The following is a 27,299-nucleotide window of genomic DNA, read 5'->3' as shown; positions in this document are numbered from 1 at the left end:
TCTCTCTGTCTGGGGAGGGGTGGAGGCCTTAGTAGCGGTGAGGGGGGGTCTCGATGATGCGTCTCTCGTCGCTGCTGGGCGAGTCGGCTGCCTCGGAGTCGCTGCTGTCCTCGTCCTCCTGCTGGCTGCCCGCAGCGCCCGCCATGGAGGCCTGCCGGCTCTGGTAGGACTGGGGGAGGCAGGGAGAGGGCGAGCTCAGCGGGAGTCCGCACGCTGGGAGTGCGCCCCAGCTGCGCCCCGACGCTGCCGACACCCCCCCGCCCCGCCCCCCCGCGCACCTCCATGGGGTTCACGATAATGGTGAGAGCTGAGTCATCCCAGAAGAGGTCGGGATCCTTGGGGTCACTAGAGGCCCCCGGGGGCCCGCCGGCCCCCGAGACGCGGCGGTGCAGCGAGTGGATGCGCACGAGGCCCAGGACGACCATGAGCACCAGGAAGCCCACGCACACCACGATGATGAGGGTCGCCGCGCTCGGGACCACTGCGGGGAGAGCCAGGCGCACCTGAGCAGACTCCGCTCAGGGGCGGAGTCGGGGGCCTGGGCAGAGGCAGTCCCCGAGCAGAAGGCAGGTCCATGACGGCCCAGAAGAGGGGTCTGCCCTGCAGAAGCTGGAGGAAAAGTAGAGCTCCCCCCGGGGACGGGCAGAGATGGGGAGGGACAGAGAGCCTGAGGGAGGGAGATCTGCAAAGCAGGCAAGGGCAGGGGAGAAGGGCTCCCAGCCCAACGCTGGCCGGAGCAGCCCTGTTCTCAGCGCACAGAGGACAAGGCCTGGGCCCTGCTGGGTCCTCCTGCCTGTGCCTTCCCCAGGGACCACATAGTCCAGGAAGGAGGTGCCCAGAGCCCAGCGGGGAAAGGAGAGAGGCGGCCACACAGGCTTGACCGTGCAAGAGGAGAGAATGTTCTCCTGCATCGTAAGAGGAGAAGCAAGCTCCAAGCGCGGCCTGGCACCCAAGCTGCGGACAGGTCCAGGGCACAGAGAGCAGCCCCTTCACGCACCCACCTGGACAGAGCTCACCCCTGCTCCGTGACGCCTCCCATCTCCTTGCGGGCTCGAGCCTCCTGGACACCTGGGGCCCCTGCTCCCCTCGGGGTACACCCACCTCCCCCTCGGCCCTGTCAAGCCTCTGGGCCCGCAGCCCCACAGGCTCAGGGGGGCATGGACTCTGAAGGGCAGTGAGACGCAGAAGGGCGCGTGGACCCTCACTTGGACCTTAGAGCTGACGGCAGCAAAGCAGACGTGCAGGCGCAGGTACGCGCCCGGGAAGAGCGTGTGGGCGCCCAGCTGGACCGGGCTCACCGTGCCCCGCACCTGCACCGGGCCTCTGCCGGCCTGCACAACTGCCCACACCAGCCACCTGGAGACCTGCTCACACGGCAGCATCAAAGGGACGCGCCTGAGGGTCTCCACCAAGGCAAAGGAGAGCCACACGTGCAGTGCCACCCAGCTCCCCGCCAGCTGGGCAGACCAGGAGACCCCCTGCAGGAAGGTGTAAACGCCACAGACCTGGGCTCTGAGGGCCACAGGGCCAACAGCCGTGAGCACAGCCTTGCCCACCTCCTGTACACACACACACACACACACACACACACACACACGGCCCCCAGGGGCAGCTGGGCCACTGCACAGCACATGGGTGCACACCCTGCCTGCCGTGTAGGCACAGCAGCTTACTAACCACAGAGGCTGCATGAGGCCCACAGCCTCACGGGACCCTGGGCAGTCCCGTTACTGAGGGACTATTAATGCATGCGTCGCACACACGCACACGGATTTACCCACAGCCTCTAAGACTCGCATGTTGAAAGACAGAGCAGAGCGCAGGGAAGCACACAGCACAGGAGCTCCCCACCCCTGTGGCACACCCATCCTCCGGCAGCACACACACGCTGCCACGCACTCCAGAGCCAACCAGGTGTGGGAGCACCCCCTGCCAGAGCAGCCATACTAGCCTCACAGCTCCCTGAGGCCGCCCTGATGATGCTCTGCCAGGTCGGTCCCCAGCCTGACCTGACCCATAGCCCACCTGGGGCCAACGAGAGCTGACTCTGCTGAGCAGGCCAGGTGGGCTCCCGGGCACTGGCTCCGGGGAGAGACAGGCCTGGCTGGATGAGAATTTCTGCACTGTCTGGGGATGGGGGAAGAGGCGGGGGAGGAAGAGTTGCCCTTTCTGCTCCTCTGTAGGCAACAGCCCCTCCCGGGTCTCCGTGTCAGTGGGCAAGCTCCGAGGGCAGTGACCTCACCAGCAGAATGCCCCTGTAGCTAAGCCCAGGCTCTAGAAGGAGTAGAAACCCCTCCTCAGGGTGGAGGCCATAGCAGGTGAACTTGCTCTAGGGGCACAGTGACGACAAGCCAAAGCTTCTGTTTTGTGCCTTAATCAAATGCATTTGTTCCTCTGAGCCCCTGGCCTGGTGAAGGAAGCGACAAGTTGACTGCCAGGAATAAGAAATGACCACAAGAAAGACAAAATGCAGACCCTCTATCTGCAGGCAGACAAGTATGGTTAATTAGTTTCTAATCAGCCAGGAGGCCAGGGAGATGGGAGGATTTTTACATTAGTTACATTACATTACATTAGACAAAAATCAAGAGTTTAGGAAGTACCATCAACCTTTCTTTCTACATTAGACCCAAGCAGTTGATTCTGGCCTTGAATGACCTCCAAGGACAATACGAAGGGGTGTTTTAGTTTTAGCCAGTGGCCCGTGTGAAACTCCTGGCTCCGTGTGATTGTGAGACAGGGTTGAAGCCCTGCCTACAGCTCCACATGGAGCCCCCTTTCTGAAGAGCCTAGAGAGAAACATCCTTCTGCTCTGGGTCCCCAGGCTTCTCCTGAAGCACTGGTTGGTCCCATTATAGGACTTGCCTAACTGCTCAGCTTTCCTTCTGCTTCAGCTACAAGGAAGCTCAGAGTCCAAATTCTGGCCATTCTAGCAACGTCGCAGCATCTCACAGCAGGTATTTTATGAACTGACTTATTCCTTGGCTTCATCGTCTTCTTTCCTCATTGTCCTTTCCTCCTCACTTCCAATTTCATTTTCTATTTGTATCCTATTGCACTGCAGGCCTTTCCGCAAAGCCTCAGATACATGTAGGTAACAAACCGGGAAACGGTTCCAAACTTGGCTGCACGTTGGAATCACCTGCGGATCTTTAAAAACCCCTGATACCTGGCTCCCGACCCCAGACCTTCTGATTGAACTGGTTTGGGTATGGCCTAGGCACCAAGCGTTTTTACTATTCCCCAGGCGACTGTGATGTGCGTCAACGTTTGGGAAGACTGGATAAATGTCTTCATCGCTCATCTTACCCTTCTCAGACAGCCTCATTCTCCCTAAACACAACTCCCCATACCACCCACCCACCCTCAGTTCTCACCCACCCTCATTCTCCCTCACTTCCATCTACCCTTCTACCCTTCAAGGTCCAAGCTCAAGGTCTGAATGCACCACCGGACCTTCCCTGGCTCACTGTCCTGGTTCACACTGATCTCTCTTTCCTCGTGCACTTAGGAGCTTCAGAGAAATGAAGCCCCTGTCTCATTGGAGGGAATTCTCTTTTACTCTTTTGCATGGTCAGAGTAATTTGAAATTGCAAAACCACAATCCAGTAACTCCACTCTTGGGGCTGGGAGGGAGGGGAAAGGGAGAGAACACCTTGAAGAGTCAGGAAGGGTACACAGAACAGGTTTGATGAAATGGATCTCCTGATAAGCTGAGGAGATGTCAATCACCAAGGCCCTCAGGTGAACTATGAACTCTGTGTCCTACTCTGGCCAAAATCAGGGGAAAAGGCAAAAGCAGGCTGCCGCTCTCAGCTGGGATCTCAGAGCAAGCAGAGAAAACAAGGATGAGTCTTACCGAGCCCAGCAGCAATGCCAACCTGGATGCGCCTTGAGCCTAACCTGAGTGGCAGAACTCAGTATCCAACCCCGAAGAGGCTGAGTGGGATAATTCCCAAGGAAAGAGCTGGAGGAAGAGCTAGAGAGTTATGGCCCCAAAAGCCTATTTAACAAAAACAGGGTTAGTTCACTCACACACCTCTAAAGATCGTGTGAAGCTTCCTAGAACCTTTGCAACTTGGTTACGCCTTATACTCCCTTCTCTCACCTACTTCCATCTGCTTTGCTGTAGGAATCACAGGAAGAACACTTTAAAAGGCGTCTGCAGTTGTTTTCAGAGAGAGCAAGGATGAAGGGAGCCAGTCCCAGGGAAAGGGAAACACAAGAGACAGTGCAGTGGTGGCCACTGCCCAAGGAGAGGAAAACCGACTGAATTCCGGGGATACCAGGGAGCTAGCCTCGGTCAAAGATATACTGGGAAGCCCTAAGGAGCTCCCCCAAATTAGGTGCAACTATAAAGTAACGAGACTTTTTTTTTTAAAGCATCAAACATAAATGGACGGTATAGAGCGTGATGGTTAGAGCACGGGCTCTGGAATCCTGCTGCCTGGATTCGAATCCTGACTCCACCATGTTTTAGCTGTGTGACCTTGGATAAGGTACTTAACCTCTCTGGGCCTCCATTTCTTTGCCTTTAGAGGGGATAATTCTAGTACTTATTCCATCTGTTGTCTGTAATGATTCACTGGGTTAATAGGTGTAAAGCCCACAGGCAGGGTGCCTGGCACACCGATGTGTTCATTATTCTTCCAATTACACGGCTGATGTGCGAGTGTCCTTTCAGGGTAGGGTTCAGTGACCATGACCTTCCAAGAGAGCATTTTTGGAACTCTTTAGGGAATTGCCTTCAGAGCCTGAGATACGCCTCTTGACTTTTTTAAGAAGTGACAAATCTCTGCCCTTTGAGAGTTGGTTTTTTGTTTACAAACACAGAATGCTATCCAGAGCCAACTCTGACAAAAGTGGATGCTGAAGTTGGGTAATACTGAACTGGGCCAAAAGCAAGGTGTGTACCAAGAGGAACAAAAATAAATGCATCTCATAAAATGACTTTGAAAGCAATTCTAAAAAGAGATTCCAAAAATCACTTCCAGCAACATCAGAATCATTGCAGTTTTTAACAATGGGGGAGAAGACTCATTTTAGAATATTAGGTGTAAATATTAGGTTACAAAATAGTTCGATCCCAAGTTTGTTAAAAGAAAAAAAAAAAACAGGCACAGACAAAAGCTGGCACATAATAACACCGTATTAACAATGGTCAATTGTGGTGGAATTATGGCTGACTTTTCTTCTTTATACTTATAGTTTCTAGTTTTTCTATAATTAAGTAACTCTTAAATTGTGGATTAAAAATTGCATCGTTAGTAAACAGTCATGGCCAGGGAATGAGATTGCTTTGAGAGGCAGCGCTCCAGCTGGATGTAATACTTGGCGTGTTTGCATATTTTGTTTTAGAAACAGTCTTATGACTTTATGGATAGCACATAATTACACATGCAATAGCACCAACTTTCTCCTTGAGGATAGGAACTGTATCTATCCTATAAATTTTGTATTCTTAATTGTATTGTGGACAGTGCTAGTACACAGTAGGTGCTTAATACATACTTGGTAGCTTCAATGTTGAGGACCCGTAGGTCCAGGGCTAACTTGATATTGTTGGGAGAGGGCAGCAGGAACAATAAAGGCTAAACCCACACTGACCATGATCCCAGGCATGAGTGCCCCTGTGATGACCCAAGGCTCGGACTCTCCACTAGGCAAAGTGAATGATCTGGGGGATAAAGGGATTGGATCACAGCCGTCAACTAAGTCAAGTTCCACAGGAAACAGAATCCATGGCTCCACCCCCTTCCTCCCCCCACCCCCACCCCCACGGCCCAGTGGTGGCGGGGAGGATGCCTTGTGCCCACCCAACTCCCTCCACCCACCCACCCGGCTGGACCCACGCAGTCTTACGTACTGGAGTTCCGGTGGGAGCTGGCCAGACTGTGTCCAGCCATCTCAGGCGGGGGCTGGTGACCTCGGTGCAGGAACTGCTGGGAGCTGAGCATGTGGCTGGGGTGAGTGACCCGGTTCACGCTGTGCAGGACGCTGACCTGGGGCGAGGGTGGGCTCAGTGGGCACGCTCGCTTCTCCCCGCCCCTCCTCCACCCCCCGAGGGCCCAGCTCTCCCCCGCGCTGCCCCCCAGCTTCCCCTTCTTCTCCAGCCACCGCCGGGGCCAGGAGTCCCCTGGGCTGCAATTTCCATCCCCACGCACCAGCAGGTTCAGTCCACCCGACCCTGGCTCCTCGCCAACAGGGTTGGCTGTGGAAGGAAGGGGACTCTGGGTACCTCCACGACGAATTCATTGCTGGAGTAACGCCCGTTCATTTCTGAGCAGGAAAGCCGGAACTTCCTGGCATAGAGGGCAGCCCCGCGTCGCAGCCGGTAACGAGCCAGCCTCAGGATCTCTTCATACACAGTGATGCCCTCCACCCCTGGCGACCAGGAGGCAGCTCAGGGCAGGAGCCAGCCAAGAGGCCTGGAGTCTCTCTCCCAGACTCCCACCAGCTGCCACCCCTCAACAGGGGTGCGACCCGAGTTCTCAGATGGAGAGACGCTCCCCTGCATCCCCACCAGCTCCGACTGACTGGGATAGAGTAACCGAGGCTCCATTTCTGCCTCCGCCCTCCTCTGAGAGCTGGGAGGAGGGATGGAGAGAAGGAAATAGGAACACCCTGCAGGACAGAGGGAGGTGGCAGCGGGGGCGGGAAATGGAGAAGTTCTCGGTGAGGCTCTGGAAGGGAACGGAAACAGGAAGGAACTGACCGCCTCATCTTCTACTCTCCCTGATGGAGGGTCCTTCAGAGAGGAGGAGGCTTCCCTGGGAAGCTACCAAAAAATCATTACCACCAGACATTAAGAGATGAGCACTTGACTTAAAGCTATGCTGTGTCCATGAGATTAGTGAGACGCAAGACAGAGAAAAGGGCGAGTACCAAATGGCTAGAGGATTAGAAAGCTACTCAGAGGACTTCCCTGGTGGCACAGTAGTTAAGAATCTGCCTGCCAATGCAGGGGACACGCTTCGATCCCTGGTCCAGGAAGATCCCACATGCCGCAGAGCAACTAAGCCCGTGAGCCACAGCTACTGAGCCCGCGAGCCACAGCTACCAAAGCCCGCGTGCCTACAGCCCGCGCTCTAGAACCCGTGCTCCACAACAAGAGAAGCCACTGCAGTGAGAAGCCTGCACACCGCAACGAAGAGTAGCCCCGGCTCGCCACAACTAGAGAAAGCCCGCGCGCGGCAACAATGAAGACCCAACACAGCCAAAATAAATAAATAACTTTAAAAAAAAGAAAGCTACTCAGAGACTGAGCCAAAGAAGAGTGGAGACCAAAGCGGAGGTGAGCTGGGCTGGAGAGAGAAGCTGGGCAAGAACCATCAGAGCCTAAACCCCAGCCACCACCTCTAGGGACAATCTGGAAGCCAGAGGGCATTCCAGGCAGGGAAGGTGCAAGGGGGCACTTGGCCACATCCCTGAGCCTGGAAGGAGGACCCTCTGAGTTTCCCAGAGACTTGACCACGGGGAGGGGCGCACCCAAGGAAAGAGGACAGGTTCTCGGGCCCCACTGACCGGCAATGGTGAGGTAGGCAGACGTGTTGGTGAGCTCCAAGCCTCGCTGCTGCAAGGACGCCACGTCCAAGAGCAGGCTTTCCCGCTCGGGGTCCAGGTCATCCCCCACCAGAGAAATCTCACAGCCATCCAGGTTGTGCACGATCTCATCCGACATGCGTGTGTCTGTCACTGGACGGGAGGCAGTCAGGAGCTGGGTCAGAGCTGAAGGGCCCACCCCATGGCCCCGCTTCCTCCCCTTCCGGGGTCATCCCCTGAGAGCTGCCAGCACCACTGTCAACAACGTCACCACCCGTCAACCTTCTGACACCCGGGGGCCTCCCGCTGGCTCTCGTTCCTGACAGTCAGTGGTGCTGGAAACGTGAATAAGGGGTGATGTCGCTCTCATGGCCAGCCCCAGATCTTTTCCTTCACTCTGGTTCCAGACACGGACCCCTTCTCTGGACACCATCACTCCTTGAGGTCATCCTCACCTGTGCCCTGCCAACTCTCATCCTTTTTGGCCTCCACCTGGTGAGAAATGGAGCAAGTGATTTGAAGATCAGGGAACAAAGGGACCCCCTCGGGTCCCTCGAAGTCCACAGCTGGGAGGGCAAAATGAGCAGTGCCACTCAGCAGGATCTGAGGGGCATCAGGCTGGAGCACCACCACGTAGCCCTCCACGTCGGGGATGGAGACACAGGATTCTTCGCTGAAGCACCTATATGAGAAGAGGGAGAGAGGCAGCCTGTGACCCCATCACCCCCTCCCTTATAATCTATATTCTGACCACCACTCTGGGCCTCCACCTCTACAGAGAGCACCCCATGTCAGGGAGGGAAAGGGGCATAGTGTCTCTGCACGACCGTCACCCCCATAGCAAAGCTGGAGGGGGAGATACCCTTTCCAGGGAGGATACCACTGCAGGGAAGGGCCGGGGGCAGAAGGTTAGGCAACCCTGACCTTTGGGGATGATGACATCACCAACGCCCTACCCCAAGACCGTGGAACATCTATCAAACAGTATTTTACAAACTGAACTTACAGAAATATATATACATACATAGTTCTTCACCCAAGATGTTAAAAAAAAAAAAAAAAAGTGTGCTCAGTACAATATCTGGTAGATACGTGTCAAAAAATATTCAACAGGGCTTCCCTGGTGGCGCAGTGGTTGAGAGACCACCTGCCGATGCAGGGGACACGGGTTCATGCCCCGGTCTGGGAAGATCCCACATGCCGCGGAGTGGCTGGGCCCATGAGCCATGGCCGCTGGGCCTGTGCGTCCGGAGCCTGTGCTCCGCAAAGGGAGAGGCCACAACAGTGAGAGGCCCGCGTACCGGAAAAAAAAAAAAAAAAAGTATTCAACAGGGCTTCCCTGGTGGCGCAGTGGTTGAGCGTCCACCTGCCGATGCAGGGGACATGGGTTCGTGCCCCGGTCCGGGAAGATCCCACGTGCCGTGGAGCGGCTGGGCCCGTGAGCCATGGCCACTGGGCCTGCGTGTCCCGAGCCTGTGCTCCGCAAAGGGAGAGGCCACAACACTGAGAGGCCCGTGTACCAAAAAAAAAAAAAAAAGAAAAAATATTCAACAACAAAAGTGGGGTGGGGGTGGGGAGCATATCAAAGGATGCCCTCAAAACTATAATTCAAAAAGATTCATACATCCCTATGCTCATAGCAGCACTATTCACAATAGCCAAGACATGGAAGCCACCTAACTGTCCATTGACAGATGAATGGATAAAGAAGATGTGGTACATATAAACAATGGAATATTACTCAGCCATCAAAAAGAACAAAATAATGCCATTTGCAGCAACATGGATGCAACTAGAGATTATCCTACTAAGTGAAATAAGTCAGAAAGAGGAAGACAAATATCATATGATATCACTTATATGTGAAATCTAAAATATGACACGAACCTATGTATGAAACAGAAACAGAATCACAGATGTAGAGCACAGACTGGTGGTCCCCAAGGGGGGGGGGTTGGGAGAGGGATGGAGTGGGAGGCTGGGGTGAGCAGAGGTAAGCTTTTATACATAGAATGGATAAACAACAAGGTCCTACTGTATAGCACAGGGAACTATATTCAACGTCCTATGATAAATCATAATGGAAAAGAATATCAAAAAAGAACATATATATATGTATAACTGAATCATGCTGTACAGCAGAAATTACAACAACACTGTAAACCAACTATACGTGAATTTAAAAAAAAAAAAAAAAAGGATGTCCTCCTGCTTGGAGTGTCTTCAATTCATCCCCTCCAGTATCAGAGAAACACATTTCAGTAGGTGAGCTAATCTGACCATCTTGGACCTCCATCTACCATCCCATGAAGCCTCACTGATCCTGGTGCCAGACAAACCTTCCCTAGAGGACTGAGCCAGCCCAAACCAACAATAGCACAGCAGCTCGGGGAACACGCTCCCAGGATTGCCTCCAGCCTGGGAGAGAATCAATAATTCTCAGAGTGCTTGCTGCTTTGTGAAGCACTTTGTCCACATTCTTTCATTTAACCTTCTTTGGCTGCTGTTGCAATAGGGATAAGAAACCAAAGCTCTCGGGTCAAGCATCTTGGCCACATAAGAAATATGTGTCCCGGGCCAGGCTTGAAACCATTCTTCTCATTCCAAGTCCATGATTCTTCCACTAAACCACAGCCACCATGTGGGTTTGCATTAGTCCAATTTATTTGTAACCAAGTGCCCCCATGGAAGTCCCTGGTGGTCCAGTGGTTAGGACGTGGCGCTTTCACTGCCCTGGACCCAGGTTCAATCCCTGGTCAAGGAACTAAGATCCTGCAAGGTGCACGGCACAGCCAAAAAAAAAGGAGGTGCCCCTTGAACAAGCAGTCTTCACAGGGGAGGTGGTAATTCCAGAGCAGGGCCTATGGTGCATACACCTGGGCTAACAGAAATGATTTTGTTGAGAGGACTATCACACGTATTACCGAGCAGGCCCAGCTTGACTACTGTAGCCAGAGGGAGAAGGTGTAACCTCAGCGGATACCATGAACGCAGAGCCCCTGAAGGTACCAAACCCACAGTTTGCTGAGCTCCTGTGCCATAAAGAGCAGGGCCTGAGACAGTCTGCACAGTCGTCCAGTGAGACCCGGATCAAAGCCTCTTGGAAAACAACCCCAGCTAACTCTGGAAACACAGACACCAACAGACACTCCCACTGTGATGGGTGATCCAAAGGGGACCCAAAAGGTACTAGGGGGCTGGTCCAGACCCGAAGGACACTAATGAACTGGTCAAGAGATTAGAAATGGCACGCAAACCTTAAAACAAGAGCCAACATGGTCACCATCACATGAATGGGACAAACACAAACCCACAAGAGTTCAGAGTGGGAGAGGTTGTTTCTGGCTAGGATGGGAGTGGGGCATTTGACAAGGGAGGGTAGGAATAATCAAGAGAAGTAGCAAGTGAGCTAGCCTTTGGAGGAGGGCAGAAAGTTGACCCTAGAGTGGAGGGTGAGGAATACACGAAGGTGGGTAGAGGAACGTGAGGCAGGAAACACTGGGCCAGATGGTCACGGGCTTTGAGCACAAGTTTTGTGCAGTGGTCAGGAGGGAACCGTGGATGTCTTCTTCAGCAGGGAAGTGTGAGGACGGATATTCTGATTCCAGATCACTAACCTAGCCTCTGGGTAGAAACTGAACTGAAGTTAGAATACTAGAGATCGTCCACTACTTAGGAGGCTAGAGCAATAGGCCAGATGAGAGGTAATGAGCGCTGCTGGAGATGGAAAAAGAGGAGACGGATGCCAGACATGGGCGCAGAGCGGGATCTAGGTGACCTGGTAACCGATGGGGTGTGGAGGATACAGACGGAGGAATCAAAGGTGATTCAGAAGCTGCAAGCCGGGGTAACTGCAAGGACAGAGACCCCATTACAGAAGCAGAGAATTCAGGGGGAGGGGCTAGTTCAGGCATCGAAGTTCATTATTAAGCTTTAGCTCGTTGATCTGAGGTGCTGGCAGAGCTTTTAGAAGGAGGTTACAACAAGCAGGAAGAAATTCAAGAGCTAGGGAAAGAGAACAAAGCTAGAGAAAAAGATGTGGTAGCCAGATGAGCTTTCCAAGAATCCAAAAGATTTAAAAAAAAAAAGAAAACAACTTAGGGGGAACCTGCATTGACTGAATGGCTGCATAAATCTGGCTTTAAATGGACAGAGGTCCAAGCACTGAACACTGGAAGCTAGGGAAGCCACATGGACCAGGGCAAGGATATGTATCACTGGAAGGAAGGTGCCACGGGGTATCTGTCTCTCCCTGTTTCTCACACACACACACACACACACACACACCTATATTTTCTCCTTCAACTCAAGGAAGTGTTAGGGTAGCACTAACCACGTGGTAGCCCTAAAATGGAGAAATGAGACTTCTCTCCTTCTTAACCTCATAAAGGAAAAAGGCCCCTTCCCTCTACTGAAGGACCAACGTCAGGTTCCCAGTCCTTGGATAAGTCTCTTCCCTGGGCAGGAAAGAGGTTGGAGGAATTCAGATAAGCCCGTCAACAAAGAGGGTGTCAACTCCCCCCTTGTGGGGTTGCCCCATGCAGAGCTCCACCCTAAGCCAGAAGACAGAGCCCTCCCTCTGACGTGGCTCCTGAGCCTACGAAGGGAATGAGGCCATTCCTTGGTCCCTGAGGGATGAAGCCCTTCATATCTTCGTAGCTGGGTGAGAGCCCTCTAACAGCTAGAGTTCTGACTAGAACACGGTGGGGCGCATCCTCAGCGCAGATCTGCACCCACGTGACCTCATCTGCCGTGGCCTTCAGCTCCCCACCAGGACCACACCATGGACCAGCAGCCCAGTTCCCCAAAGCCCTGCCCCTGCCTTCCAAAGCTCTGGGAGGCCTGACAATCAGGCCCAGTCACTGTCCAGGGCTCAGAGCCCTCGCCTCTCCAAACCCACCCATGCCAGGACAGGGACAAGTCAGAGATGTTTCTCTTCAGACAGCTTTTGGAGAGACTGAGGCCGAGCAGGGGAGAAGGGAACACAGGAATCCTGACCCTTATATTATGTGATACACCACTGGATGGCAGTAGCTCCTAAAAACTGCCCCATAAACATAATACGGGGTGAAAAAGCCTTTGTATAATAATAGCCAATGTTGACAGAACAGGCGCTTTGCTGGGCATTGGATCTGGATTCTATCATTTACCCTCACAACCTTTCCATGAGTTAGATTCTATTGTTATCCCTGCTCTAGGGCATTTTCTCACTGCTAAAAAGCTAGTAAGGGGTTTCCCTGGTGGCGGAGTGGTTAAGAATCCACCTGCCAATGCCCGGGACACGTGTTCGAGCCCTGGTCTGGGAAGATCCCACAAGCCGCAGAACAACTAAGCCCGTGTACCCCAACTACTGAGCCTGTGCTCTAGAGCCCACGAGCTACAGCTACTGAGCCCGCATGCCACAACTACTGAAGCCCCCGCACCACAACTACTGGAGCCTGCGTGCCTAGAGCCCGTGCTCCACAACAAGAGAAGCCACTGCAATGAGAAGCCCGCGCACCGCAATGAAGAGTAGCCCCCACTCGCCACAACTAGAGAAAACCCGTGCACAGCAACGAAGACCCAATGCGGCCAAAAATAAATAAATAAATTTATTTTTAAAAAGCTAGTAAGTAAAAGACTCTGTGTCCATAACTGTTATGCTTTCATGACCTCTCAATCTGTATTTTTAAATACCTAATATACTTAAACCTTGAAGTAATGCACAATTTTTCATTTAAAGAATTCAGAATCCTTCACTTAGAACTCAAAAGTCAGCAAACTTTTTCTATGAAGGGCCAGACAGTAAATATTTTCGACCTTTTGTACCAGTCTCTGTCCCAGCTACTCAGCCCTGCCATCATAGGGTGAAAGCAGCTCATTTCCATAAACAATATGCAAATGAGCAGCAGGCCAGATTTGATCCTGGGGCCATAGGCTGTCAATCCCCAGACTTAGATCATCCTGTTTGATCTTGCAAGAGCTTGATGAATCAAGCAACTAGAGGTCTTTGCCCAAGGTCATCCAGAGAATTAGTACTGAGTCAGAATTCGTGTCAGGTCGCCTGGCTCCCAATCCAGTACCCTCTTCCGTCCCACTTTACATATCAGCACGGAGACACAGAGATTAAAACCCCCCAAGTCCTGGAGGTGTGCTTCAGTGGGAAGAGTCATGAACCCTTTATTGGAAAATCTGAGTCTGGTCCAGGCTCTTCTCCCAGCATTGCTGTGTCAATTGGGAAGGTCAGTTTTTCATCCCTAAAACGAGGGAGGTGTGCCTAGCCGTCGGTGGTGCCTAAGGCCAAGGAGTCCTGACACTGTCTGGCTCTGTTCCGTGACTTGCCCGCCCACCCAACACTCACTTGACGGCAGTGGTGAGGCGCAGGGGTCTGACGCCGGGCGTGGCAAAGCGCAGAGTGTTCATGTAAGCCACATGCTGCAGGGCATGGTTGAAGGTCTCCACATCATCCCCCTCCAGGGTGAGCAGGGACTGCGAGGGGTTCACGTGGACCTGGGCCCCAGACACAGACAGGGCTGAGAGCAGGACCAGAGGCGGGAGAGGAAGGGAGCAGAGGTGGGGGTGGGGAAGGGCGGGGTCAGGGGGCATGCCTGGAGGGAGGGGGCTAGAGGAAGGGGCGATACCTTCATGCCTTTGCCCAGGCTCTCGAAATCCCTATAGTCCAGCCCCTCCCGACATGCATAGAGGCACTCGATGACCTCACGGCTCTCCAGGCGACCTGAGCGCACGCTGAAACCAGCCAGGTAGCCGTGGAAGTAGTGGTGGATCGGCAAGGGGTCTCCTAGGGCAGGAACACAGGGGCGGACCAGAGGTGAGACGAGACACAAGGAGAGGGGGCTGAGAGAAAGAGCAGCAGGCCGGAGAAGGAAGACGGGAAGGAGCCAGGTGGAAGCCAAAAGAAGAAAAGATGGATGAGCGGCAAGGGAGGCGAAGGGAAGATGGGACAAGGCAGAGCGAGAAGACAGGATAAAACCGGGGGTGGGCGGGGGGGGGGGGGGGACGGAGGGCGAAAAATAGAAGCCACAGAAAGGAGAAAAGCTTCCGGCAGAGGCAAAAGGAGAAGGAAAGCAGGACCAAAGGGAGGAAACAGGAGACTCAAGGCAGAAAACGAGGAGGGTGCGCGAGGGGGTCTTCACGGTGCATGCGGGGAGCACCGGGAAGGATGCGCGTGAGCTTCAGGGATGCCCAGCTCTCCCGGCCGCGTGGCTGCCTCCTGCCCTCTGCGCTCTGCCACGCGGAAAGCCAGCACGGGAACCCTCGACTTCACTCCGTGGGCAGCAAAGGACACTGGCGCCCAGCCCGGCTCCATCTGGCCGCCCTCTCCCGGGCGAGCCCGCCTGGCTGCGGTGCTCGGAGGCTCTGCCCCCTGGTGGTGGGCGAGGCGGTGAACGGTGAGGCCGGGTAGGACCCTGCGGACGCGGGAGCCGGAGCCCTAAGCTGAGATGCTAGCTCTCGGGCCTCCAGATCTCACACGCAAGTACCTGCTGTGGCGTCCGTACTGTTGTCGCCTCCCTTTTCCTTCTCTTTGTTCTTCTCCTCTGGGGGAGAAAAAGTGCCAGTGAGCTCAGGGATGTGTGGCCAGATTGACAGAGAGGACGGGGAGGTCTTCCAGGCGTTGCCCCTGCCCGTGTAGGACTTGAACCTCTCTGCTGAATCCCAACCCTTCTTTTGTCATGTCTGAGATGATCTCAGGCCTCTGTTATAGACAAACTCCAAATATGCTGCTGAAGGGGGCTTCCCTGGCGGCGCAGTGGTTGAGAGTCCGCCTGCCGATGCAGGGGACACGGGTTCGTGCCCCGGTCTGGGAAGATCCCACATGCCGCGGAGCAGCTGGGCCCGTGAGCCATGGCCACTGAGCCTGCCCGTCCGGAGCCTGTGCTCCGCAACGGGAGAGGCCACAACAGTGAGAGGCCCACGTACCGCAAAAAAAAAAAAAAAAAAAAAAAAAGACAAATATGCTGCTGAGGAAACACAAGGGCTCTGGTACAACGCACACACACACACATGCATAGATACACTGTACACACAAACCAGATACATCACATACATACACCCACCACATATGCAAATACACCACCCACCACACACACACAAACACTCCACATACACACACCACACACACACACACACACACACACACCCTCCCAGAAGGAAAAAATGAAAGAAACAGCTTAAGAGTTAGAAGGTTGCTGACCCTCTGCAGGGTTACTGTCCTCCAGCAGGGGAATGGGCTGTGGAATCATCATCACTGGGATGTTACAAAGTGGGAAGTGACTGAAGTTACAGAAAGAAAGATGCTGGTGATGCCTGAGCAGGAAATTCCTCCAAGTCAGACGTGATGACCAGTCTAACAGGAAGGAGACCTGAGGGGCTGTGGTCTCCTCCCCAAGAGATCTCTCCCAGCCTCCCTGCCCAACTTCAGGGCGATGAGCGCATGAGGTCATGAGCTCCTCCATCAGCCACTGGAGGCCCCAACCATGAGCATCTCCATGGAGAAGCTCAGCAGGACTTACCGGTCCAGCAGGCCCCAATCATGAGCGCAGGCTCCCTTCGGGGCGGGTGGATGAGACCATTGTCGTGGATGAGGGCAGGGTCGAAAGAGATGCCATCGGCATAGAGCGTGACCGTGGGGAACTCGAGGTTCAAGGCATAGTGGTGCCATTCGTCATCGCAGACCTGGGGGGCGGGGAAGGGCAGGAACCTGTCAGTCACATCATCCCCAGGGAACGAACACAAGCCTGGGAGGCAGGGGACAGTCCCTCATAGTCCCTGTCCTATCAACAGGTCCTATTAGTGAATTGCTGCCCACCCAGCTAAAGGAATAATATCCTTGCCCAGAATCTATCAGGCTCCAACCTCGTACCTAAAATTCCACTCTGCAGGTAAACCTTTAAAAGCATCAATATCCCTGGGCTTCCCTGGTGGCGCAGTGTTTGATAGTCCGCCTGCCGATGCAGGGGACACGGGTTCGTGCCCCAGTCCGGGAAGATCCCACATGCCGCGGAGCGGCTGGGCCCTTGAGACATGGCCGCTGAGCCTGCGGGTCTGGAGCCTGTGCTCCTCAACGGGAGAGGCCACAACGGTGAGAGGCCCGCGTACCGCAAAAAAAAAAAAAAAAAAAAAAAAGCATCAACATTCCTAAGAGGAGTACAACACTGTCCATCAGCAGGTGCTGTCCATCCCGAGTCCAAACAGAACTAAAAGCTGTGGGTTTCTGTGCCGTTTCTCCATCTCCATTGCCACCCAATCATTCAAGTCCCCAGTCTCTCTCTGGTACAACAGTTTCGTCTGAGCACTTACACGCTTAGGTGTCTCCGATACCTTCCTCCCATAGTTGCCAAAGGGATCTTCTTCTTTTTTTTTTTAATCTTTAAATCACTACTGAATTTAATGTTGTCAAACTTAGTATTCATTAACAGCTCATTACATTTGAAAAGACTGGATTCTCCTCACTTCACAAATGTTCCCAAATATAAATGACAATTGTTGAAAAATATAGCTAATTGCAAATTAAATAAATTACTTGTAACCAAATCTTTTCTGAAGCAAAATTAGAAAAATCCTTCCTATTTTTGCAACAAAAAAAAAATTTTTTTTTTTTTGGCTGCGTTGGGTCTTTGTTGCTGCGTGCGGGCTTTCTCTAGTTGCGGCGAGCGGGGGCTACTCTTCGTTGCAGTGCGTGGGCTTATTGCGGTGGCTTCTCTTCTTGAGGAGCACCGGCTCTAGGCGCGTGGGCTTCACTAGTTGCAGCTCTCGGACTCAGTAGGTGTGGCTCACAGGCTCTAGAGCACAGGCTCAGTAGTTGTGGCACACGGGCTTAATTGCTCTGCAGCATGTGGGATCTTCCCGGACCAGGGATCAAACCCATGTCCCCTGCATTGGCAGGCAGATTCTTAACCACCACGCTACCAGGGAAGTCCCAAAAATTTATAGTTAATTTGAGAAATACATCCCAAATTTGGTGGAGCAGCACCTTCAAAATTTAAGATTTTTTTTTAATTGGACTGCAGTTGATTTACAATGTTGTGTTAGTTTCAGGTGTACAGCAAAGTGAATCAGTTATACATATACATATACAAAGGGATCTTCTTACAATGTAAATCTGATCAGGTCATGTCCCTGCTGTAAACCCTTCAAAAGATTTCTCATAGGACAAAATCCAAATGACCCCAACTAACAAAGTCCACCATACACCTGATCGCTGTCCAGCTCTCCAACCTCAAATCCAGTCTCTGCCCTTGTTCACTGTGCTCTCACTCCCTGGTCCTCTTTCCATGCTTGCAACAGGTTGATCCCTTTGCTGCCTCAGGGCCTTTGCATCTGCTTTTCCCTCTGCCTGGAACTCTCTCTCACAGCTCTGTCTCATCCTTCAGGATGAGCTGACATTTCACTTCTATCAGACCTTCCCTGAATTCCAATCTAAAGTGAGTTCCCTTCTCCTGGCCTCCTATTCTCTGCCTCAGTCCCTTGCTTCTTCTTTCACAGCATTTATCACAATTCATCATGTTTATGTGTCTGCTTACCTTTTAAAAATCTATCTCCTCAACTAAAATGTAAGCTCCATGAAGGCAGAGATTTTGTTCTGCCTTAGACCCCATTGTATCCCCAGAATCTAACAGAATGGCAGGGAATTGGTATTTACTAAATCTTTGTTGAATAAATAAGGGTAAATAAAAGAAAAATAGAAAGAGGAATGTTACCAGTATTAGCAACGTGGGAGAAAGATCCAGAAGAAGCAAATGTCAGAATATCTCTTTAAAAGAGTGCCACAACAGAACAGGAATAAAGATGCAGCCATAGAGAAGAGACTTGAGGACACAAGGAGGGGGAAGGGTAAGCTGGGACAAAGCGAGAGAGTGGCATGGACATATATACACTACCAAACGTGAAATAGGTAGCTAGTGGGAAGCAGTCACATAGCACAGGGAGATCAGCTCGGTGGTTTGTGACCACCTAGAGGGGTGAGATAGGGAGGGTGGGATGGAGACGCAGGAGGGAGGAGATATGGGGATATAGGTATACGTATAGCTGATTCACTTTGTTATGAAGCAGAAACTAACACACCATTGTAAAGCAATTATAAAGATGTTAAAAAAGATAAAAAATAAATTAAAAAATAAAACAAGAGTGCCACAAAAAGCAGAAGCTTTTGGAGACAGCCCTCACTTATCCAGTTTGTGGGTTTTCGTTCCCCTCTCTCTTCCACTTCCTGCCTTTTTTCAGCCATTTCCTTACTCAGCCACTCCACCGGGGCTCACAAGAAAAACAGGAGGAGATGGAAACACAGTTCGTCCCCACGGTCCTTGTGGTCAGCTTGGAGGAGGAACAAAGAAGAGGCTGCAACGGTTGGCTCAAGAGATTTTTCTTTTCTTTTCTCTTTTTTTGGCCCATTTAAATTTATTCCTCATCACCATGAAAATAGTGAGAATTTATATACATATATGTGTATATATATATATATATATATATATGTGCATGGATATATAAATATACAAACACACACACACATATATATACTGCTTTTTGGTCTATAAAGGTCTATTACATCATTTAATCCTACAACAACCCTGGGATACAGAATTCTTATTATCCTCACCTCATAGGTAAAAAAAAACTGAGTTGTAAACATATTAACCAAGATTTCATGGCTTGGAAGTTCCCCTAGCGGGACTCAAACCTAATCTATGTTCCTCAGATTACTTATTTCCTCGATTACAACATGCTAACTGCTTGAGAGTCAGGCATCTGCACTGGTAAGGTTCTAGATATGAAACAGATGAAAGAAAACAAGAGGGGAAAGATGGTTGGTCAGGTGTGGTGTTCGTAGTCATTTGTTCCCTACTTCCTTTTAATCCAGGAGTGCTTTCTGCAAGAGACAAGCCTTGGAAAAAGAGAACAAGACAATGGAGCCAGGGCGGGGTGGGGGGGTGGCGCGCAGGGAGATGTAAACATAGTCAGGAACTGAAAGTGGAGATTGAAAGAAGGGACACAGAGCAACCCAGAAAATGCCCACCCTAGGACCTCCTCCCCTGAAAGCAAGTTACATGCACCCAGCTTTCCCAGCAGCCTGGCTCCGGCCTCACCTGCTCCAGCTTCCAGAGGAACTTGACTGGCCGGGCACTCTCCAGCAGAGGCCAGTAGAGGAAGGCAATTCTGCAGCCATGGACTGTCAGCGAGTAGTGAGAGAAGCCGTCCTCTGAGGGCAGAGGATGGGGACAGAGGTCAAACACAAAGCGTGGGCAAGAACAGCTTCAAAGCACCAGGAGGGAGGGGATGCCGGATCCTCTTCATCCCTTCAGGTTCTCTCTCTCTCTCTCTCTCTCTCTCTCTCTCTCTCTCTCTCTCACACACACACACACACACACACACACAGAGTCCAGTGTAGGGCTTCTCTTGGGCACTCTGACTGGCTGAGGGGGGACACTGGCCAGCCTGCCCCCACCCAGATCTTTACTGGTCCTTTGCTTAATACAAACTTCACGGGCAACACTCTTTTCAGTTCAAGAGAGATGAGCTCCGAGAACAGGCAGAAATGAAAGAGCAGGTCAAGGCTCAGCCCCTCAAGAGGGCTGTGCTACTGACATAGAGGGAAGAGGGGTCCTGGGAGCTGGAGCCCACTAGCCCTTAAAGAAGGAGGATGGGGTGGTGGAAGAGGAAGAATGGGGCACAGCATTACTCAGGCTCTTCCACTGCGACAGGGGGCTTTAAGGGGAGCAGGCCTGGGGGGGCAGTCTACTACACGGTGGATGCAGGGTGATCAGGCAGCTGCAAATGGGAAGGGCGGTGAGCAGTTCCATCACTTGGAGAGCGGTAGTATCTCAGCTTGTCATGTTGGGAGTAAATCACAGCAATACGAAACCTAGCACTGCTATCTTACAGATGAAGACAGAGGAGTGACCCGTCCACAGTCACAGACTGGACAGTGACAGAGGCAGGACAAGAAGCCAGTCTCTCCACACTCAGACGGGTGCCCTAAGGAAGGCTCACCATTTGGGACAGTGTTACACACGATGGTTTCCTCTTCCTTCTTGCCCTTGTTGGGAGTTACACCGTGCTTCATCCAGAAGGACAGGGTAAAATGGTCACTGAGGCTGTCCTGGGGCCCGGAGCCCAGCCCAGCAGTGCCACCCAGTGGCACCTGCACAGCTTGGGTGCCGTTGAACCAGTAGATAAGGCTGCTGTCCTGGCTGTAGTGCACCGAGAGGCCCGCCGTCCAGTTGGCATTGGGGCCGGGCATGGGCAGCAGGTCCACCTCCCCAGGGGCCGCGCCTGCCGGAGCCCCAGAAGGCACAGGTGTCAGAGCGGAGGGGCAGCAGATGGGGAACAGGATGCAGGCAGGGAGAGAGGGGCAAGAAAAGATTTCCTACAGCTACTTTCACCGCCTCTTCTGGCCTTTCAGAGATGAGAACGGAATGGCTAGGAATAGCTCTACAGTGACCTCAACTCCAACTCTTCATCTCTCCCTGCCATTGTCCCATAATGTATCTGGTGCCTTTCTTGGGCCACAATTATGCATCTTTGCCAACCACATATTTATGGGCTCTTTGGACCACAAGAGATAACCACATGCGGCAGATATATACATCTATGGATGGGCAAAGGGAGATGTAAGACAGATTCATTATTTCTGTTTCTGTTTTTGGCCATAACGCACGGCTTACAGGATCTTAGTTCCCGGATCAGGGATTGAACCTGCTCCCTCTGCAATGCGAGCGCAGAGTCCTATCCACTGGACCGCCAGGGAATTCCCAAGACAGATTATTAAGAAAGAGGCAGGGGAGTTTCAGGCAGAGGCTGGGGGTAGGGGGCACAGGGGACAGGCCCGGGGAGCCAAGGGGGACACACCCACCACAGAGTTTCCGCAGTGCCCTCTCTGAGTAGTTGTCACGGTCACAGCCCTTGGCCACATGGTTGGTCTGCAGCTCTATGGTGGCCTGAATGTTCCAGAGAGGTTCATCACAGGTCTCCAGGCGGATACCAGGGAACAAAGCCAAGCTCCCAGCGCCTGGTGCATATTCAATCCTTTTGTTCCAGCCTGCAGGGGTGAGAGGGAGCTGGCAGTGGAGACGGAGATGGGTAAAGCAGCCCCTCCTATCCATTCTGCTCTGGCCACATCCACGGACAGTCTCGGGCTCCTACGAAAATAGCCAGCCAGGGTAGGCAGCTACAAGCCTTCCCCAAATATCCCTCCCCTGACTCCTAGCCTAGCCCCTGTGGTTGTCAGAAGGGATGCAAAGGGAGACCAAGGTGAAAGATGGGTTACAAGACAGGTCCCAGAGCGGAGCTCTTCACCTTGCCAGCTGGGTTTACAGGTGGGCTTCACCTGGATCTCCACCTCAGCGTCATCCACCGCCCGCTTTTTCCCGCAGTCATAAGCCGTCACCGTAAACTTGTAGAGCTTCTCGCCACTGTACTGCAGCTTCTCCGTGTTCTCAATGTTCCCTGGGGTGGGGGTGGGGGATGGAGAGGGTCAGGAGCACTAGAGAAAGTCTGGGGAGGCCAGGGAGGACTTGTGAGCTAATAGGGCAGCAGGTGAATTAGACAGCGGGAAGCTGGGAGGAAGGAATCTAGGGAAGGAGGCTCCACATCTGGGAAGGACAGCGAGGAATGAGGATGTAAGGGGCAGGAGTGGAGGGCACAGCCCCGAGATGTCCTGAGGGACGCGGGCGCCCAGGGCTGAGCAGCTGGGGTGGCAGGGGCTCACCGTCGTTGTCGATGAGGAAGGGGGTGTTGGGCGTGAGGATCTCGTAGTAGCAGATCTGGCTGTACTGGGGGGAGCAGTCGCCATCGATGGCCTCCACCCGCAGGATGCGGTCGTACAGCTTCCCCTCGGTCACGGCCGCGCGGTACAGCCGCTCCACAAACACTGGGGCAAACTCATTCACGTCATTGACCCGCACGTGCACGGTGGCCCTGCAGGTGCCAGAGCGGGAGGAGGACGAGGAAAGGTCAGCCACAGGTAGGAGTCCAGACCGGGAAGCAGAGCAGGCAGGACCAGCAGGTCCTGGAGCCTGGGGCAGCGGGCACGCTCATCCCCCCAGCCAGGGCACCAGACCCAGCGAGGGACAGGCACCACCGGGGAAAGGGTGACTGATGTACGGGGTGAGGAATGACCCCAGGGGATACCAGCGGCCGATTTTGATGACTTCTATACAGAATGCTATAGGTTGGGGACAGCCACACGAGACAGAGGATTCTGTGTCCAGCAGGTTGTTCCTTCATGAGAGTCAAATCCAATGGGACAATCAAGGAAGATGCAGGGACTTCCCTGGTGGCGCAGTGGTTAAGAATCCACCTGCCAATGCAGGGGACACGGGTTTGAGCCCTGGTCCGGGAAAATCCCACGTGCCGCGGAGCAACTAAGCCCGTGTGCCACAACTACTGAGCCTGCGCTCTAGAGCCCGCGAGCCTCAACTACTGAAGCCCACGTGCCTAGACCCCATGCTCCGCAACGAGAAGCCACCGTGATGAGAAGCCAGCGCACCACAACGAAGAGTAGACCCCCCCGCTCGCTGCAATTAGAGAAAGCCCGCGTGCAGCAACCAAGACCCAAGGCAGCCAAAAATAAATAAATAAATAAATAAACCTTCTTAAAGAAGAAAAGGAAGATGCAGAATAAAAACCAAATTAAAAGCAACCCTGTTCAGGGAAGTGGTATTTGTACCAGAGTCACAAGTCATCTGATGTGTGCAGTGAGCAAGCCGGCCGTGCCCCCTCCCCCGCCCAGGCCCCCTGCGGGGCAAGCAGAGGCTGGGGAGGGGCTAAGCCCTTCATGCTGAGCCCTGCCCCCAGCCCAGATCCTGGCACCCAGGGCCCAGAGGCAAGGGTCCTGTCTCCAAATGGGAAACTGAGTCATCACGAGGAGTGGTTTATCTCTAGTGCCTCGTAGTGGCCCAGGAGTCCTGACCGCCCATCTTCCTCCCATTCTCAAAGGAGAAGTGAGCTGGGGACAGATGTCTGAGCCCTGGGCCCCAGCCTTCTTCCTGCCGTAGCCAGCTCCTGCCCACCCTCACCCGCGGCTGTGTGTGTGTATGTTCTGTGTGTGAGTGTGGCACACACTGCAGACGGCCGGACAGTCGGAGGAATCTGGGTGTGTGCTGAATGTACCATCTTCTTCCTCGTTCTCTCAGCATCCTGACTCCGGGTATTGAGCCCTTTCAGTGTCAGGCACTGCAGTGCCTGCTTTTTATACAAACCATCTCCTTTCACCTTCACAGTAACCTGAAGAAGTAGGCATCACCATCACCCCATTTTACAGACACGGAAAAGCAAATCCAGAAAGGCTAAGAAGTTGCCCAAGGTCGTAAGAGGCAAAGCCGAGATTAGATCCCACTGAGTTCTACCACATGCTTCCGTCCCCTTGGCTGAAGGCTCCCGGACGACAAGGCCCCGTCCCTAAACCCCAGGAACAGAGAGGGGAGGGGGGTAGATAGTCAGTGACCGCGAGGACAGAGGATGGTGAGGGGCCTGGGAGGAGGTGGGCGGCCTGCAGCAGAGGGCAGGGGACAGGAGCGTCCTCACTTGTGGGACTTCTTGGTGTTGGCCCCGTCGGGGCCCTCGCCGCAGTCATAGGCCTGGATGGTGAAGGTGTGTTCCTTCTGGGCCTCGCAGTCCACGGGTTCCTTAGCCCGGATCAGCCCTTCTCCTGTCGCCTTGTCCAGGATCACGGCCTCAAAGGGCACTCCAGACCCATGCAGCCGGAAGCCACAGATCTCGCCTGGCCAGAGAGGGAGGGAAGGACGCAGCTCCTGCACCACCTCCAGGGTCTCCTTCCCACACTCGCCAACGCCCCTCAGGCTCCCACTTCACCTCTCCTTCCAAATCCCTGTCCCTTCTCTTGCACATGGAAAAGCATTAATTATCAGACATTCAGCTCCAACCCCAGCTTCCCTGAGCGGCAACCTCTCAGAGCCCCCTGGTCTGAGATCTGGCAAACTCTGACTGCGTTGACCCCCACCTGCCCACCTCCTCCTCTCTGGCCCCCTTTACTTTACCACCTTGCCGTGGCCTGTTTCCTCCTGGAGTCTGCTTCTTCCTCTCCCACCACGTCCTCACTGCGCTCCCTCCCAGCACCTCCCCTCTCCTCCCTTGCCCCTGCCGTCCCGCCCACTTCTCTCTGTCCTACCCGCCCACCTCTGCCCCAACCCCATTTACCTGCGTAGCGCAGGGGGGCATCCTTGTCCAAAGCAAAGAGGGGTGGGTTGAGCAGAACCGCGTTGTCGTTCTCCATGACGATGCCCTGGTATTCCGCCTCGATCCACGGCTTGTGCTTGTTGGCTGCCCCCCCAGGGAGAGGAGAGGAAGCGCCCTGTGAGCTGGCCCTCCACCTCCAGACAACACACTCCAGCATCACCACCCTGTCCAGCCCCTGCAGAAGCACCTGCAGGAGAAAGGACTGAGGACGAGAAACCAGCCATGAAAGGAGTCAGAGGGTCTTCGGGAGGTCACAGGAGAGACAGTTTCCATGGCCACAGCCTGCCCTGGGGGGAGGGGGACTGCCATGTCCCCTGGGAAACCTGGTCAGAAGATGGAGACTCTCTTGAGGGATTTCAAGAGCTAGAGTGTAGACACTGGGCCTTCAGGGAGCAGTGGTGGGCCATCAGAAGGCCCTGGAAAAGGGAAGAGATAGATTAAGGGCAGAGTTGAGATTAGGAAAAGCAGACTAGAAGCTTCCTGGGGTCCTGATTGTTTATCATCTCCACCACCACCCCCCCATTTCAATCCTGATCCCTTCTTCTCCCGGCCAAGCCCCATCCTAAGGCCATTCTCCCAGAGGAGAGGGAAGAGGAGAAAAGAGAGAAGGGAAAATCTATAGGCCGGAGGGAGGAGGACAGAGAGGGCCAGGGATGCAGCAGAGGAATCAATGCCGAACGACTGGGCCCAGCAGAGCCGACATCCTCGGGGATTATCGGACTGGCCTAGAAACACGACAAATCCTCTCCCTGCTTCTCACCCTCACACCCAGAGAACACACTCATAACCAACACGGCCCTATGTCCCCCAGAAGGCCACCAACCCCCACACTCCCTGAGCCCCGCTCTTATACAGACTCATGGCTGAGTCCTAATTCTTGCCTACCCCACCCCTCTTCCCTTCAGCCACCAGCCAATCCACGATGGATGTGGGACTCACTCAGCCTCCAGATCTCCCCATCTGCTACCAGACTCAACTCAATCACGTCTCCTCCCCAGGACCGATCTCCCACCAGCCAGGTGAGGGCCTCCCTTCCCCTCACCAACGCCAACCTCCACTGCCTGCTCTATTGAATCCCATCAAGCCAAAGCACATCCACGATGGCCCATCAGTGAGACCTGGGCAGAGGAAGACATATCATCAGAGGGAAACTGAGTCTCCAAAAGGAAATTCATCCCCAGTATGTCATGGTGAGCAAGAAATCCTGATTTCCATTCTTTCTTCCAGTGACATCCCCCAAAGCCTTCTGGTATCTGAATGCCGGCCCCTTCCTCGCCGAAGACCCACCATAACCCCCTTCTCTAGTGGCGGAGGAGAAAGCCACAAGATGGTGCCCAGAAGGCAGCACAGGAAGTGGCAGGAGGCTCAGAAGCCGGCTGAGGTCAGAGATTGAGCCGAGGATGGAGGGGCTGCGCACAGCTCACGCCCCACCCTGCCCTTCTGCTGCCTTCCTCTTGGCCCCCGACTCTCTCCTTGTGTCCATCTCCTCTCACTGACTCCTGGGCTCCCTGTCTTTTCCCTCCTGGACTCTCCCCCTCCCCCTCTCCTCAACTGTTCTTCCTGATTTCCCTTTCATTCCTCTCTTTTTTTTTTTTTTTTTGGCCTCCACCTTGACCCTGGTCCACCCCCTTCTCATCCCCGCCCACACCTCATCTCCCTTCTCCCTTCTCCTCTCACCACTCATTTAGCACTCCAGGACACCCACCTCCGCCCTTCCCTGCCCGTCTCCACCTACCTGAGCCCTCGGCCCCCACCCCCTCCCTCCCTCCCTCCTGGTCCCTCGGACGGCCTCACCCAGCTGAATTTATCTGCTGTCTGCAGAGAGGGCAGCTCTGGGAACCCTCAGCCCAGCTGTATGCAGACGGAAGGTTATGGATGCAGAGGAACACGCCAAAACATACGTGCTCCGAATTGCTGAGCTGCAGGGAACAGTTTCTCCCCAGGATGGGATGGAGAGGAACCAGATGGATGTGCCACACACCCTCAGCTCCGGCACACCCCGGTGAAAACGGAGACCCGCCCAGAGATGTGTATCGCCCCTCAGGGGCAAGTCCTTCTGAGACCTGAGATAGCTCCAGGAGGGAGAAATTGGGGGAGGGGGAGAGAGAGACCCCAGGATGGGAATGGGGACCAAATGGGAGCAAGAGAAGCACATGGGTAGAGATGGACCAGAGAGGAGGATGTGGGAAGGGGGGTGCGAGGGAGAAGAGAAGGGGGCAGGTCTGAGAAAACGGATGGGAAGGGGGGTGGTCTGAAGAACCACCTGTCATGTGCCAGGGAGCCTTAAGGGCTCCTGCCCACCCCGACCACCCCCCCCCCGCCCTGCCTGAGACCCCTCCTTCAGTGCCCCCGCCCCCCGCCTCACTCACCTTTGTTGCAGGAGCTGGAGGGGAGCAGGGAGCCGAGCAAGAGGAACAACAGCAGGAGGGTCATGGTGTGGCGCGGGCAGGGCAGGGCCCCGATCGCTCTCCCCTGGGAGCCTCAAGCCCGCTTATTCCACCTTGGGGGAGGGATGCAGGGGCTCTCCAAGGAGGGGAGGGAAGAGAGCAGGCAGCAGGGCAGAGACA

General features: G+C 53.9%; 1 protein-coding gene across 1 annotated transcript; it reads right to left on the bottom strand.

Moving 5' to 3' along the window:
* Nucleotides 1-28: 28 nt before the first annotated feature.
* CLSTN3 (calsyntenin 3) lies at nt 29-27,165 on the bottom strand. The gene is made up of 18 exons (XM_060112792.1): nt 27,102-27,165; nt 24,694-24,816; nt 24,061-24,256; nt 22,244-22,452; nt 21,832-21,981; nt 21,389-21,574; nt 20,527-20,808; nt 19,623-19,735; nt 16,053-16,215; nt 15,021-15,077; nt 14,163-14,320; nt 13,883-14,031; nt 7,998-8,224; nt 7,525-7,695; nt 6,239-6,384; nt 5,867-6,002; nt 279-481; nt 29-169 (listed from the first exon to the last, which is right to left on the bottom strand). Exons 1-18 carry the CDS (start codon nt 27,163-27,165, stop codon nt 29-31), a joined length of 2,874 nt encoding a protein of 957 aa, XP_059968775.1.
* Nucleotides 27,166-27,299: the final 134 nt, after the last annotated feature.

The sequence above is a fragment of the Mesoplodon densirostris genome, chromosome 11, assembly GCF_025265405.1.
Source record: "Mesoplodon densirostris isolate mMesDen1 chromosome 11, mMesDen1 primary haplotype, whole genome shotgun sequence".
Classification (NCBI taxonomy): Eukaryota; Metazoa; Chordata; class Mammalia; order Artiodactyla; family Ziphiidae; genus Mesoplodon; species Mesoplodon densirostris.
Note: the sequence above shows the minus strand (reverse complement) of the source record. Positions and strands in the feature narration are given on the sequence as shown.

Bases quoted from the DNA above. Each gene is read 5' to 3' on its own strand.
- CLSTN3 (XM_060112792.1), bottom strand. From the start codon at position 27,165: ATGACCCTCCTGCTGTTGTTCCTCTTGCTCGGCTCCCTGCTCCCCTCC. The intron at 16,216-19,622 runs GTGAGGCCGGAG...CCCGCCCCCCAG, and splicing joins TCCTCTGGAAGCTGGAGCAG to GTCTGCGATGACGAATGGCA. The intron at 7,696-7,997 runs GTGAGGATGACC...CCTCCCGTCCAG, and splicing joins TGAGAGTTGGCAGGGCACAG to TGACAGACACACGCATGTCG.